Source organism: Myxocyprinus asiaticus, chromosome 9 (genome assembly GCF_019703515.2).
Source record: "Myxocyprinus asiaticus isolate MX2 ecotype Aquarium Trade chromosome 9, UBuf_Myxa_2, whole genome shotgun sequence".
NCBI lineage: Eukaryota > Metazoa > Chordata > Actinopteri > Cypriniformes > Catostomidae > Myxocyprinus > Myxocyprinus asiaticus.
In genome coordinates, this window is record NC_059352.1 from 34,067,522 (window position 1) to 34,083,551 (window position 16,030).

Below are 16,030 nucleotides of genomic sequence, written 5' to 3' on the forward strand. Positions count from 1 at the left end.
CCCCCAGTGAAGCTATCTTTAGTGGTCGAAGAATAGTTCTACCTGAATGATAGCATGGTGTAGATTGAGTGACATAGCTGATCACAGCAAACAAGAGATGAGGTAATGATCTGAGATGTCATCGCTCTGCGGTAGAATTTCTATAGAATCAACATCAACTCCATGTGACATAATTAAATCTAATGTATGATTATGGTGATGAGTTGGTCCAGTCACATTTTGTCTGACTCCAAGAGAGTTGAGAATATCGATAAATGCTAATCCCAATGTGTCATTTTCATTGTCTGTGTGAATGAAGTCGCCAACAATTAACGCTTTATCTACAATAACTACTAGATCTGATACAAAATCACCAAGGAAATCTGAGTATGGCCCGGATGATCTGTATATGGTAGCAAGGGCAAAAGATGACAGATTTTTTTATTATATCTGACGGTGTCACATTAAGCATTATTAGTTCAAAAGATTTAAACTTATATCCTGTCCTCTGAGTAACACCAAAAACACCTCCTCTTCGACCCTTAGACCTGTAAGCTGAGGGAGTAGATTCAGTTAAACTAACATTCATCCAGTTTAAGCTAGGTTTCAGTCAAATAGAGTGCATCCAAACTATGATCTGTGATTTAATTTACAATTAGTGTTTTGGTAGAAAGAGATCTAATGTTTAGTATCCCTACGTTTATATGATGTTTATCTTAAAAAAAAAAATAAAATTTACAAATTTTTTCTAAATGATTTAGTGAGGGGTTTGGTAGTTCAGGGAACAGACACAGTCTCTATATGATATCTAGGTGATACAGTCTCTGTGTTTGTGACCTTTGTGATGTCTCAAGGCAGCTAGCAGACGTTCGGATTAACCAGTTTGTCTGCTTCCTGACCCTGGGCCCCAATTAGTCAAATACTATCACTATTAAGACTGAGCCAAATTACTAGAGAGGAGACTGGCACCTTCCCTGGAGGGATGGAGTCCTTCTCTATTTAGCAGGTTAGGTCTACCCCAAAAACTCTTCCAATTTTCTTTAAATTCTGTGCTATTCTCCGGACATCACTCAGACATCCAGCCGTTCAGTGACACTAGTCTATTATAAATCTATTCACCATGACGAGCAGGGAGGTTGACCAGAGCATATTACAGTGTCTGACACATTATAGTGTTCGGATGCATGTCGCTAACTCATTAACCTTCTCCGTCAGCCTGATTAATTCCTTACATTTATCACATGTGAATCCCTCACTGCTGATGGAAGAAGCTATAGTAAACGTGGCATGCAATGCAGGTAGAAATAATGTGATTGGATGCCATGACTTACCATAGTTGTTTGTTGTTGTTATGGTTGTTCTTGAGTGGTGAGGGTTTGAGATCGATGTGGCTCCTGATCAGCAGATATTTGAGATTGATGCAATAATCCGTGTAAAACACAGTGGAGAAAACGAATGCACACAGTCGAGATGCGAGATGTAGACAAGCAAGAAAAGAAAAAGAGAGAAAACGGGTGCACTCGGTAAAAAACACGCAGTTGGAACAGCAGAAAAGCGGAAAAACCCAAAGCAAATGTTAAATGGCAAAGGATAAAACGATGAACACATAAGAAGCAATGCTATGCAGGCTATCAAGCTACAAACACTCGTGCAGCGTGCCGGCAGCAACCGGAACAGGAAGTCAGCCGGAACTGTTGACTTTTGGTTAACAATAAAACATAATTATGATCAAATTTATATCCCAGCATCTGTGACTGCTCAAAACTGGCTCAGATCACGACGCTGATCTGGTCATACTTAATGAGCATCAACGTCCGTAGTGAGCACCGATTTGGCGGCAATCCGACGTTTGTCGCAGACCTCCGAAATTGTCTGAGACAACAAAATCCGACCAAAAATCGTGTGGTTATGCTTCCCATAATCACTTCCCATCGTGTGATTATGCTTCCCATTATATCTACATAAAACACACTTTGTGATTATGAGAAAGGATTACATCAAGAGGTAGATTGGCATGGAGCAAGAGACTTCATAAAAATAAAAAATAAAATATAATATACACCTAGTTGAAGTCAGAAGTTTACATGCATATTAAGCCAAATTAATTTAAACTCAGTTTTTCAGAATTCCTGACATTTAATCATAGAAAACATTCCCTGTCTTAGGTCAGTTAGTGTCACTATTTTAAGAAGTGAAATGTCAGAATAAGAATGATATATTTCAGCTTTTATTTCTTTCATCAATTTCCCAGTGGGTCAGAAGTTTACATCACTTTGTTGGTATTTGGTAGCATTGCCTTTAAATTGTTAAACTTGGGTCAAACGTTTTGGGTAGCCTTCCACAAGCTTCTCACAATAAATTTTGGCCCATTCCTCCAGACAGAACTGGTGTAATTGAGTCAGGTTTGTAGGCCTCCTTGTTCGCACCTTTTTCAGTTCTGCCCACACATTTTCTATCGAACTGAGGCCAGGGCTTTGTGATGGCCACTTCAATACCTTGACTTTGTTGTCCTTAAGCCATTTTGCCAAAACTTTGGAGGTATGCTTGGGGTTGTCCATTTGGTAAACCCATTTGTAACCGGGCTTTAACTTCCTGGCTGATGTTGCTTCAATATATCCACATCATTTTCCTTCCTCATGATGCTATCTATTTTGTGAAATGCACCAGTCCCTCCTGCAGCAAAGCACCCCCACAACATGATGCTGCACCCCCATGCTTCATGGTTGGGATGGTGTTCTTCGGCTTGCAAGACTCACCCTTTTTCCTACAAGCATAACGATGGTCATTATGGCCAAACAGTTAGATATTTGTTTCATCAGATCAGAGGACATTTCTCCAAAAAGTAAGATCTTTGTCCCCATGTGCACTTGCAAACTGTAGTCTGGCTTTTTAATGGCAGTTTTGGAGCAGTGGTTTCTTCCTTGCTGAGCAGCCTTTCAGGTTATGTCGATATATGGCTCGTTTTACTGTGGATATAGATACTTGTTTACCTGTTTCTTCCAGCATCTTCACAAGGTCCTTTGCTGTTGTTCTGGGATTGATTTACACTTTTTGCACCAAACTACGTTCCTCTCTAGGAGACAGAATGCGTCTCCTTTCTGAGTGGTATGATGGCTGCGTGGTCCCATGGTGATTATACTTGTGTACTATTGTTTGTACAGATGAATGTGGTACTTTCAGGCATTTGGAAATTGCTCCCAAGGATGAACCAGACTTGTGGAGTTCCACAATTTTTTTTTTTCTGAGGTCTTGGCTGATTTCTGTTGATTTTCCCATGATGTCAAGCAAAGAGGCACTGAGTTTGAAGGTAGGGCTTAAAATACATCCACAGGTACACCTCCAATTGACTCCAGTTAGCCAATCAGAAGCTAACTGGCTAATTGCCTAAAGGCTTGACATAATTTTCTGGAATTTTCCAAGCTTCTTAAAGGCACAGTTAACTTGGTGTATGTAAACTTCTGACCAACTGGAACTGTGATATAGTCAATTAAAAGTGAAACAATTTGTCTGTAAACAATTGTTGGAAAAATTACTTGTCATGCACAAAGTAGATGTCCTAAACAACTTGGCAAAACTATAGTTTGCTAATATGAAATCTGTGGAGTGGTTAAAAAATGAGTTTTAATGACTTCAACCTAAGTGTATGTAAACTTCTGACTTCAACTGTATGTATATACTGTATGTATATATACTGTATATATTGCTATCTCACTGTTGCTTGTGAACCAGTGGTTGTGCCATAGGTTGCTAACCCCTGCTTTAACAGATATATGTAAAGTATTGTTTTCATCTGAACACAGGTGCGGTGCTGGGAGGTTCAAGATAATGGTCAAACTGTCCCTAAAGCCCAGCAGATGCACACAGGCCCAGTGCTGGATGTGTGCTGGAGTGACGTAAGTAGTGTTGTCAGACACACTGTGTAAAAAAAAAAAAAAAAAAAAAGATCGCTCCCTGGTGTGTGAGGCTCTGCAGGGAATCTTTTTTTATTTTTTTATTAGTGTAAATATTTTTAATAATGTAATTACTGTAATAAATGATAAAAATCAGATAAGTGTTTCTGACCTTCTTGAATTGATTAGACAATGACCTTTAAATGGCTTTAAAGCAACAAAAAACAGTGCCACCACAATGATGCAATTTTAGACATGCCACCAACTTTCACAGCACTCATTCTCCATTATCACATCCAGTCTAAACAGTGAAAAAGTAGAATGTTACTATGATAGTGCACCATGTATATGCCACATGTATATTGTGCTTTGTCTGTAGAGAAAAGGCACTACTTTACACATGCATTCAATGCAACACTTGCAATGTTTTGGAATCCATTGTTTCTGTAACTGTAATCTAGGCCAGTGTTTCTCAACTAGGGGGTCTCTGCAAACTTCCAATGGGTCAACAAGATGACTTCAAATTGTTTAAAATATGTTGTATTTTAATATGATAGGTACATTTAAATGCTGAAATTAGTTAAAATCATGAAGCAGGCAAACAACATAGATTCAAAAAAATATATAGAATCTCAAAATTAATTTAGTATTTTAATATGTTGATACTCCTAGATTCTGAGGCTTTGAAAATTTGACTAACAATGGGTTGGGTTTAAAAAAAAAAAAAAAAAAAACTTATAACAGTTAACAGTAAATACACTTATTAATTTTACTCAATTACTTGATATGTGCCTACAAATGGCTTTATTTTAATTAGGGCTGTCAATCTATTAATTTTTAATTGAATCTATTACATGATATGCTGATTAATTAATAAAATAATTATCACAGTTCAGGTTCTCCTGGGTCTTCAGTGGTGTCTGGCATATATGGTCATTCACACATGCAAAGTTGTTATATTTTACATAATTGCAATTAATATTTCAAGCCATTATGTTGTTGCATATCTTGTTTAGATTGTATATACTGCAAGTTATTTTTGATCATCTGGAACATTTGGAATTTAACTTCAAAGTGCTATGACGAAAATAATCTAATTAGGCCTAGTTATAATATTCTGATTGTACATGAATACAGCACCTTACTGATGTGGGATTGTGCTTTTAGTGACAATGTTTGTTCTTACTCAACAGATATTCATTCTTTTAATTCAGCTGTTTATGATTTAGTCATCTCTATGAATATCTGAAACAAACATGATCAGTTTGTTTCCTCTTATCGAAACTCATTAGAACAGAACATTACACATAAGGCCAACTTTGTCCATAATTCTTGCAGGTCCATACTTTAAAGTCCTTTATTCTACATTCTGCAAATAAAATAATCAAATAAAAGCCTCGGAGATCATTAAATATGAAATTTCTGTCACAGTTTGTGATACATTTTAGTTAAGGTGATGTGTAGTTTAAACAGCCTTGTAATTGATGCTGATGCATCGCACAGTGTAACCATTTTCCTCAGTGCTCTTTTGAAAGCAGAGACTGTCTAGCCATTTGTAGTAAAAAAAAAAAAAAATAATAATAATAATAAAAACGTTTGTAGCTTTATAGTAAAACAACAACTCAGTAGAATTTAGATGGCTTGTGTAAATATGGTGATCCACTCTGGAGTGCGTATATCGTGGAGAAGCCTGATTGACGCGCGTGTACCTGCATGCTCCAGAGAGTGATTCTGCGATGCCTCTCGCAACGCTAGAAGCAAGGGCCCGTATTCACAAAGATTTTTATCTCACCATTAGGAGATCTCCAAAGAGTTCCTAGATGATTTTGTTTAAAACATATTAACAAAACTGCTAAGAACAAGTTTTACTAAGGAAATCTTAATGTAAGAGTAAGGCGGAGATTAACTCATTGCTATGATGTCACGTTTTATGAGCGCGCTCTTTTAAATCACCCAAATTGATTGGTAGGCAGGGAAGCACAATTTGTCAGCAAATTCCTCATAGACGGACCATCTATCATCTTGAGCATGCGTATGGAAAAAAATTATGAGACCACTGCAAAATTATCAATTTCTCTGGATTTACTATTTAAAGGTATGTGTTTGAGTAAAATGAACATTTTTGAAAAACCAATCCCCAGAGTTGGGGAACATTGTCAGAGCAGAAGGAAGCAAGTTTTCTTCCAGGATAACCTTGTATGTGGCTTGATTCATGCATCCTTCACAAAGATGACTCTGCCCAGTTCCAGCCTTGCTGAAGCACCCCCAGATCATCACTGATGCCTGCCTAAGGCAGTAGCATTTTTCAAAAATGAAGAGGAGCTGTAAATAATATATCCAGAAGAAGTTAAATCAAACAAAGATAAGAAGATGAAAGAGATGATTCTGAGAGAGAACCCAGAGATACTACGTCTGATTACAGTGGACCAGAACCCAACAGAGTCCAGTGTAACCTGCTATTCTTCACTGACCAGTCATCACCCTGGCACAGCACTCTCATAACTGCCATGAAATGCAGCAGAAAAGGTGGCATCAGTAAAGGCAGACAACTTACTCTAGAAGGTGATAAAGAGATAAAGCTGACTGTGAACTTGTATTACAATAATACAGTCATGGTCCAGGGGTCAGAACCCAAGAAAGATCCTGAGGTGAAGAGCAGTGTAGAGTCCTACAACACAACAGCCACAAACATTGACCTCCACTCGAGCACCCCTGTAGCAGAGAGACACCCTGTTTCTCCTGCATCTCCAAAGATCAAGGCCTTGAGAGACAATATTGCTGAGCTGGAGCAGGACTACTTCCTGTTTAAAGAGGAAAATACCAACAGCCTTTGCCAGGTCCAAAACCAGGCACATCATCATACACCAACTTCAACAGCTCTGCTATCAGACAGCTGGAGGAGAACAACCAGGAGCTGCGAGATGAGCTGAGGAGGGTGAGAGAGGAGCTGATCAAGAGAGATCAACACAGCAGTATACTGGAGAAACAACTGGAAGAGGTGAGACAACAACTACACACAAGCAATGAACACATCACATCCACAGAACAACAGCAACAGTGAGCCAGGACACAAACATTCAAAACCTCTACTCCTGAACACATCGCAAACACAACAAAACACCAGCAGTGTGTCAACCCACAAACACACACCATCCCATCCCCTGCAACCCTACAGGTTTCTCAGGTCTCTCAAGTCTCTAACCTATTGTGTCACAACTTTGGAGATATGCTTGGGGTCTTTGTCCATTTGGAAGACCCATTTGTGACCGAGCTTTATCTTCCTGGCTGATGTCTTGAGATGTTGCTTCAATATATCCATATAATTTTCCTTCCTCGTGATGCCATCTATTTTGTGAAGTACACTAGTCCCTCCTGCAGCAAAGCACCCCCACAACATGATGCTGCCACCCCCATGCTTCACGGTTGGGATAGTGTTCTTCGGCTTCCAAGCCTCACCCTTTTTCCAACAAACATAGCGATGGTCATTATGGCCAAGCAGTTCAGTTTTTGTTTCATCAGACCAGAGGACATTTCTCCAAAAAGTAAGATTTGTTTTGTCCCCATGTGCACTTCCAAACATTCATCTCTAGGAGACAGAATGCATCTCCTTCCTGAGCGGTATGATGGCTGCGTGGTCCCATGGTGTTTATACTTGCGTTCTATTGTTTGTACAGATGAACGTGGTACCTTCAGGTGTTTGGAAATTGCTCCCAAGGATGAACCAGAATTGTGGATATCCACAACTTTTTTTCTGAGGTCTTTGCTGATTTCTGTTGATTTTCCCATGATGTCAAACAAAGAGCCACTGAGTTTGAAGGTAGGCCTTAAAATACATCCAGAGGCACACCTCCAATTGACTCCAATTAGCCTATCAGAAGCTAACTGGCTAATTGCCTAAATGCTTGACATAATTTTCTGGAATTTTCCAAGCTTCTTAAAGGCACAGTTAACTTGGTGTATGTAAACTTCTGACCAACTGGAACTGTGATATAGTCAACTAAAAGTGAAACAATCTGTCTGTAAACAATTGTTGGAAAAATTACTTGTGTCATGCACAAAGTAGATGTCCTAAATGACTTAACAAAACTATAGTTTGCTAATATAAAATCTGTGGAGTGGTTAAAAAAAAAAGAGTTTTAATGACTTCAACCTAAGTGTATGTAAACTTCTGACTTCAACTGTGTGTGTGTGTGTGTGTGTGTGTGTGTGTGTATATATATATATATATATATATATATATATATATATATATATATATATATATATATATACACTGACGGCCAAAAGTTTGGAATAATGTACAGATTTTGCTGTTTCGGAAGGAAATTGGTACTTTAATTCACCAAAGCGGCATTCATCTGATCACAAAGTATAGTCAGGAGATTAATGATGTAAAAAAAACAGCACCATCACTATTTGAAAAAAGTCATATTTGATCAAATCTAGACAGGCCCCATTTCCAGCAGCCATCACTCCAACACTTTATCCTTGAGTAATGATGCTAAATTGCTAATTTGGTACTAGAAAATCACTTGCCATGATATCAGAATGAGCTTTATTGCCAAGTATGCTTACACATACAAGGAATTTGTCTTGGTGACAGGAGCTTCCAGTACACAACAATACAAAACAGCGACAAGACTATAAGAGTATAAAAAAGTATATATAGAATACACAATAGACTATATATATATATATATACACACACACACACACACACACACACACACACAGTAGGAGCGCTCCACATCGAGGCGGCCATCATGATAACTATATATCAAACAGTTGAAAGATATTTGGTTCGTTAAATCAAGCTTAACATTGTCTTTTGTGTTTGTTTTTGAGTTGCCACAGTATGCAATAGATTGGCATGTCTTAAGGTCAATATTAGGTCAAAAATGGCAAAAAAGAAACTGCTTTCTCTAGAAACTCATCAATCATTGTTTTGAGGAATGAAGGCTATACAGTGCTTGAAATTGCCAAATAAACTGAAGATTTCATACAAAGGTGTACACTACAGTCTTCAAAGACAAAGGACAACTGGCTCTAACAAGGACAGAAAGAGATGTGGAAGGCCCAGAGGTACAACTCAACAAGAGGATAAGTACATCAGTGACTAGTTTGAGAAATAGATGCCTCACATGTCCTCATTGAACACACAGCTTCATTGAATTCTAACCGCTCAACACCAGTTTCCTGTATAACAGTAAAGAGAAGACTCAGGGGTGCAGGCCTTATGGAAGAATTGCAAAGGAAAAAGCCACTTTTGAACAGAAAACAAAAAGAAAAGGTTAGAGTGGGCAAAGAAACAGACATTGGACAACAGATAATTGGATGTTATGGATCTTAACCCCATTGAGTTTTGTGGGATTAGCTAGATTGTAAGGTGCATGAGAAGTGCCCGACAAGACAGTCACATCTATGGCAAGTGCTACAGGAAGCGTGGGGTGAAATGTCACCTGAGTATCTGGACAAACTGACAGCTATAATGCCAAGGATCTGCAAAGCTGTCATTGCTGCACATGGAGGATTTTTTGATGAGAACTCTTTGGAGTGGTTTAAGAAGTTCTGAAAAATGTTTCAAATTGTAATTGTAATTTTTCACGTTATTAATGTCCTGACTATACATTGTGATCAGTTGAATGCCACTTTGGTGAATAAAAGTACCAATTTCTTTCCATAATAGCAAAATCTGTACATTATTCCAAACTTTTGGCTGTGTCTGTGTATATGTCTGTGTATATGTCTGTGTATATGTGTGTGTGTGTAATATATATATATATATATATATATATATAAACAAACTCAGCAAAAAAAGAAATGTCCATTTTTCAGGACACTATTTTAAAGTTAATTTTGTAAAAATCCAAATGACTTTACAGATCTTTATTGTAAAGGGTTAAAACAATGTTTTCCATGCTTGTTCAATGAACCATAAACAATTAATGAACATGCACCTGTGGAACGGTTGTTAAGACACTAACAGCTTACAGATGGTAGGCAATTAAGGTCACAGTTATAAAAACTTAAGACACTAAAGAGACCTTTCTACTGACTCTGAAAAACACCAAAAGAAGGATGCCCAGGGTCCCTGCTCATCTGTGTGAACATGCCTTAGGCATGCTGCATGGAGGCATGAGGACTGCAGATGTGGCCAGGGCAATAAATTGCAATGTCCATACTGCGAGACGCAGGACAGCTGATCGTCCTCGCAGTGGCAGACCACGTGTAACAACACCTGCACAGGATCGGTACATCCGAATATCACACCTGCGGGACAGGTACAGGATGGCAACAACAACTGCCCAAGTTACACCAGGAACTCACAATCCCTCCATCAGTGCTCAGACTGTCCGCAATAGGCTGAGAGAGGCTGGACTAAGGGCTTGTAGGCCTGTTGTAAGGCAGGTCCTTACCAGACGTCACCAGCAACAACGTCGCCTATGGGCACAAACCCACCTTCGCTGGACCGGACTGGCAAAAATTGCTCTTCACTGACGTGTCGTGGTTTTGTCTCACCAGGGGTGATGGTTGGACTCGCGTTTATCATTGAAGGAATGACTGTTACACCAGGGCCTGTACTCTGGAGCGGGATCGATTTGGAAGTGGAGGGTCTGTCATGGTCTGGGGTGGTGTATCACAGCATCATTGGACTGAGCTTGTTGTCATTGCAGGCAATCTCAACGCTGTGCGTTACAGGGAAGACATCCTCCTCCCTCATGTGGTACCCTTCCTGCAGGCTCAGCATGACAATGTCACCAGTCGTTACTGTCAATGTCATACTGATCGTTCTGTGTGTGATTTCCTGCAAAACAGGAATGTCAGTGTTCTGCCATGGCCAGCGAAGAGCCCGGATCTCAATCCCATTAAGCACGTCTGGGACCTGTTGGATCGGAAGGTGAGGGCTAGGGCCATTTCCCCCCAAGAAATGTCGTGGAACTTGCAAATGCCTTGGTGGAAGAGTGGGATAACACCTCACAGCAAGAACTGGCAAATCTGGTGCAGTCCATGAGGAGGAGATGCACTGCAGTACTTAATGCAGCTGGTGGCCACACCAGATACTGACTGTTACTTTTGATTTTGACCCCCCCCCCTTTGTTCAGGAACACATTATTCCATTTCTGTTTGTCACATGTCTGTGAAACTTGTTCAGTTTATGTCTTAGTTGTTGAATCTTTTTCTGTTCATACAGATATTTACACATGTTAAGTTTGCTGAAAATAAAAGTAGTTGAAAGTGGGAGGACGTTTCTATTTTTTTGCTGAGTTTGTGTGTGTGTGTATATATATATATATATATATATATGTGTGAGAGAGAGAGAGAGAGAGACTTTTCAGTTGATGAACACTTCTTTATCCTGTGTTGGTGAGTGAAACAAATGTGCGTAGCTTCCCATCTACTGTATCAGCTACACCATGTGGCCCCGCACTGGCTGTGAATGATACCTTTTTTTCTCTGCAGTGAGCATGCATGCACAGGAAAACATACAGTATGAATTGTCCGGTGTGTGGTCTGGAAAGGGCATATATAGTTTGATAGATGATTCTGCTGATGGATGACAGATTCTCAATTCATTCCCGCAAATTACTTGTTTGTTGTGGATCAAACTTTAAAAACTGCGTCAGTGAACACGGAATAGAAATTAAACTCTTTTGTGAATATTCCAGTGCTGTAACGATCCTAAAGTCTCTAAAAAATGGAAAATTAATATGTCTCTAGGATGAAGAAGTGGCACCACGGTGATGTGCACCTAAAGGCATCAACTTATAAGACCTTGCGAAAACCTGAAATAAATTAATGAAATAATAGCAAGTCATGAGTATAGTGAAGTATTAGATCCATTGTTACTGGTTTTCACAGTGATCCTAGCAGCCCTTGCAGGAACATCAGACCCACATTGAAGGGGAGCCACCTAGTTTAATAGTTCTAAATTCCTTGACAAGTATAAGGACCATAGGTGCTTCTATTCCATGAGAAATATTCATGTTAATATTATAGAGATCTGCTTGTCATTTACCTGTTAAAATCATGATACATTGTCTTGTGTTGTTGTGGTGTTTTTTTAAAAACAGGATGGCAGTAAAGTCTTTACAGCCTCATGTGACAAAACTGCTAAGATGTGGGATCTGAACAGCAATCAGGCCACCCAGATAGCCCAAGTAAGCTGTTAATTATTACACTGACATGCTTTCATTATAGCATACCAATTAATTTATTGGATTAGATTCAAAACTCATTGTATTTAGTACCATTTGTATTGGTTTACAATATTATTTTTTCTATTTTTTCTATTTCTTCTGCCAGCATGATGGCCCAATCAGGACAATTCACTGGATAAAAGCCCCAAACTACAGCTGTATAATGACTGGCAGCTGGGACAAAACACTGAAGGTACTGAAACACCTTAACTACCCAAAAAGGAATAGTTCACCCAAAAATCAATATTGTCATGTTGTTCCAAACACAAATGACTAACTTCTGTGGAACATAAGAGGAATTTTAAATGATGTCCCATTTGCTGATTTCCAAACAATGGCAGTTGATAGTGACTCACTTTAAAACTTAAAAAATGGTTCCCTTTTCCATATATAAAAAGTCTTAAAATATCTTGAATTCAAAATTTAAGATTAGATTTATGGCGTCTTAAATGGTAAAAAAAAAAAAAAAAAGTCATTTGAAGAGGTCTTAAATGTTAAGTCTTGATGGCTATTTTATACACCGATCAGCCACAACATTAAAACCACCTGCCCAATATCATGTAGGTCCCCCTTGTGCCACCAAAACAGTTCTGACCTGTCGAAGCATGGACTAAACAAGACCTCTGAAGGTGTCTTGTGGTATCCGGCACCAAGACATTAGCAGCAGATTCTTTAAGTCCTGTAAATTGCGAGGTGGGGCCTCCATGGATTAGATTTGTTGGTCCAGCACATCCCATAGATGCTCAATCGGATTGAGATCTGGGGAATTTGGAAGCCAAGTCAACACCTTAAACACTTTGTCATGTTCCTCAAAGCATTACTGAAAATTTTTTGCAGTGTGGCAGGGCGCATTATCCTGCTGAAAAAGGCCACTGCCATCAGGGAATACCTTTGCCATGAAGGGGTGTACGGGGTATGAAACAATTTTTAGGTAGGTGGTACGTGTCAAAGTAGCATCCACATGAATGCGAGGACCCAAGGTTACCCAGCACAACATTGCCCAGAGCATCACACTGCCTCTGCCGGCCTGCCTTCTTCCCATAGTGCATCCTGCTGCCATCTCTTCCCCAGGTAAATGACTCGCACGCACCTGGCCGTCCACATGATCTAAAAGAAAATGTGATTCATCAGTCCAGGCCACCTTCTTCCATTGCTCCATGGTCCAGTTCTGACGCTCACGTGCCCATTGTAGGCACTTCCGGCAGTGGACTGGGGTCAGCATGGGCACTCTGACTGGTCTGCGGCTACGCAGCCCCATACGCAGCAAGCTGCGATGCAATGTGTTTTATGACACCTTTCTATCATGGCCAGCATTAAGTTTTTCAGAAATTTGTGCTACAGTAGCTCTTCTGTGGGATCGGACCAGACGGGCTAGCCTTCGCTCCTTACGTGCATGAATGTGCCTTGGGCGCCCATGACCCTGTCGCTGGTTCACCGGTTGTCCTTTCTTGGACTACTTTTGGTAGGTACTAACCACTGCATACTGGGAACACCCCACAAGACCTGCCATTTTGGAGATGCTCTGATCCAGTTGTCTAGCCATCACAATTTGGCCCTAGTCAAAGTCGCCAGATCCTTACGCTTGCCCATTTTTTTCTGCTTCCAACACATGAAATTCAAGAACTGACTGTTCATTTGCTGCTTAATATATTCCACCCCTTGACAGGTGCCATTGTAACCAGATAATCAATGTTATTCACTTCACCTGTCAGTGGTTTTAATGTTGTGGCTGATCAGTCTTCTGCTTTAGTGTGTCAATAGAAAATGTACATTTAAGATTTCCAAACATTCCTTTTGCAAATAAATTTGCTTCCACAGAGCCCGATCTCAACATCGAGTCGGTCTCGGATTACATGGAGACCGAAGCAGTTGAGACAGCCTAAATACAGTGCACAAGTGAACCTAGGAGAATTGGTGCTGTTTTAAGTGCAATAGGTGGTCACACGAAGTATTGATTTGATTTTTTTTATTTTTATTATGATTACTGCACTTTGTATAATGTTAATTGATAAATGAAAACTGTTCATGGCATTATTTTTGATAGAATCCTCACTATACAACATTCTTCGCAACTGCCAAAAACGTTTGCACAGTACTATACTACTACTACTACTACTACTACTACTAATAATAATAATAATAATTATTATTATAATTATAATAAAAAATGGCCTATTGTGATTATTTAACTATTAGGCTAAATATAGTGTCATAAGTAGTACATATGACTTGTGAGTCACATTCCAAGTCTTCTTAGGTATACAGTAGATGAGAGTTGGTGAGAAACAAACTGAAGTTTTAGTTATTTTACAGTGAAAGTCTTCACACCCGCCATAGTTTCGCATACATTCATGATCACGCACAGGAGAGCTCTAGATTTTCACTATAAAATAATTCGCATCGGTTTGTTTCTCACCAAAACCAGTCGTATACCTTGGAACATGACGCACAAGTCACATGGACTACTTTTACCAGGCATTTAGCTTAAAATTTGTCACTATCCATTGCCATTGTTTGTATTTATCTGGGTTTGGAACAACATTATTTTACTTAATTTACAGAGTCTAGATTAACACCATGGTCTCTTCCCATTGCTTTGTTTTGACAGTTTTGGGATACGCGTTCCCCAAATCCAATGATGTCTCTGCAGATGCCAGAGAGGTGTTACTGTGCAGATGTGGTAAAGGAGGAGTTTGATTGAGGGTTCACTGTCCCCATCTTTTGCAAAGTGGAATTGACAGTTGTTTAGGGAAGCACCGATACAATTTTTTCTCTCAGTATTGGCCAATTCCTATCCGATACCAGTGTTATTTTCTTAATCAGTTTAGAATATCTTTACCTCACTGTGTGGAACAGATTGGGGATACTCTTTTATATGTAAAGAAACAAAACCATCTACACTATTTTATTATAAAATAGAGAAAACAAAAACCGATTACATAAAAATGTAAATTAAGAGAAACTTTATTTTTAAATGGTCTACTGGATAATGCAACAGCAAAATTTAAAGTAATTAAAGTGAAGGCTTCAGTAGAAAAGAAGCCAGTTCTCTCTGCAAATTCTTTCAACTTGTATCAAGACTTCATAGTTATTTTTTGGGGAAATTAAGTCAACTTAAATATTATTGTAATTTAATATAAAATAATAATAATAATAAAAATAATTTAAGCAAACCGAATATTGAGCATGTACATCTTAAATTAAATTCATGTGGAGTGCTCACATATTGCAAGCCACTCTGAGACCTGAAAATAGCAGCATCATCCCACGCTGGCTCTGTGTGTGTGAGACGCAGCAGAGCACCGCTCATTTACTGAAGTGCACTGCACTTGCAGACTAAGTATTTCTTTATTAAATGCAGCCTTTTGAGATTCGAAAAGCTATTGTTTTGTCTTTTTTTGTCTATTGTAAGATACTTTCAATAAAATGTATGAGTCATATGGACTACTTTTAATGGTGCTTTTATGGTTACACAGTCGATACACAGTCCGGTTTTTAAAAAATCATTATCGTAGTCGATACCGATCCATTTGTCGGATCGGTGCATCCCTACAATTTTGTAGGTAGTGGAGAGTGGTTAAATTTTTTATATATATATATATATATATATATATAAGCTAAACATTGTCTTTTGTGTTTGTTTTTGAGTTGCCACATTATGCAATAGAGTGGCATGTCTTAAGGTCAATATTAGGTCAGAAATGGCAAAAAAAAAAAATTGCCAAAAAACTGAAGATTTCATACAAAGGTGTACACTACAGTCTTCAGAGACAAAGGACAACTGGCTCTAACAAGGACAGAAAGAGATGTGGAAGGCCAGATGTACAACTAAACGAGGATAAGTATATCAGAGTCTCTAGTTTGAGAAGTAGACATCTCACATGTCCTCAGCTGACAGCTTTATTGAATTCTACACACTCAACACCAGTTTCATGTATAACAGTAAAGAGAAGACTCAGGGGT

At 38.9% G+C, this 16,030-nt stretch overlaps 1 protein-coding gene across 5 annotated transcripts in view; it reads left to right on the forward strand.

The window, feature by feature from the left end:
* LOC127446054 (mRNA export factor-like) overlaps window positions 1-16,030 on the forward strand; it is a 77,313-nt gene that overhangs the window by 32,051 nt on the left and 29,232 nt on the right. For 4 of the 5 annotated variants that reach the window (XM_051706680.1, XM_051706682.1, XM_051706686.1 and 1 more), the window contains 4 exons: window positions 3,780-3,872; window positions 11,942-12,028; window positions 12,174-12,260; window positions 14,676-14,747. In XM_051706680.1, coding sequence (XP_051562640.1) covers window positions 3,780-3,872; window positions 11,942-12,028; window positions 12,174-12,260; window positions 14,676-14,747 — 339 coding nt within the window. Of the gene's footprint in view, window positions 1-3,779; window positions 3,873-5,958; window positions 7,412-7,543; window positions 7,687-11,941; window positions 12,029-12,173; window positions 12,261-14,675; window positions 14,748-16,030 lie in introns of those variants that run through there. The other variant, XM_051706681.1, reaches the window with a different exon arrangement.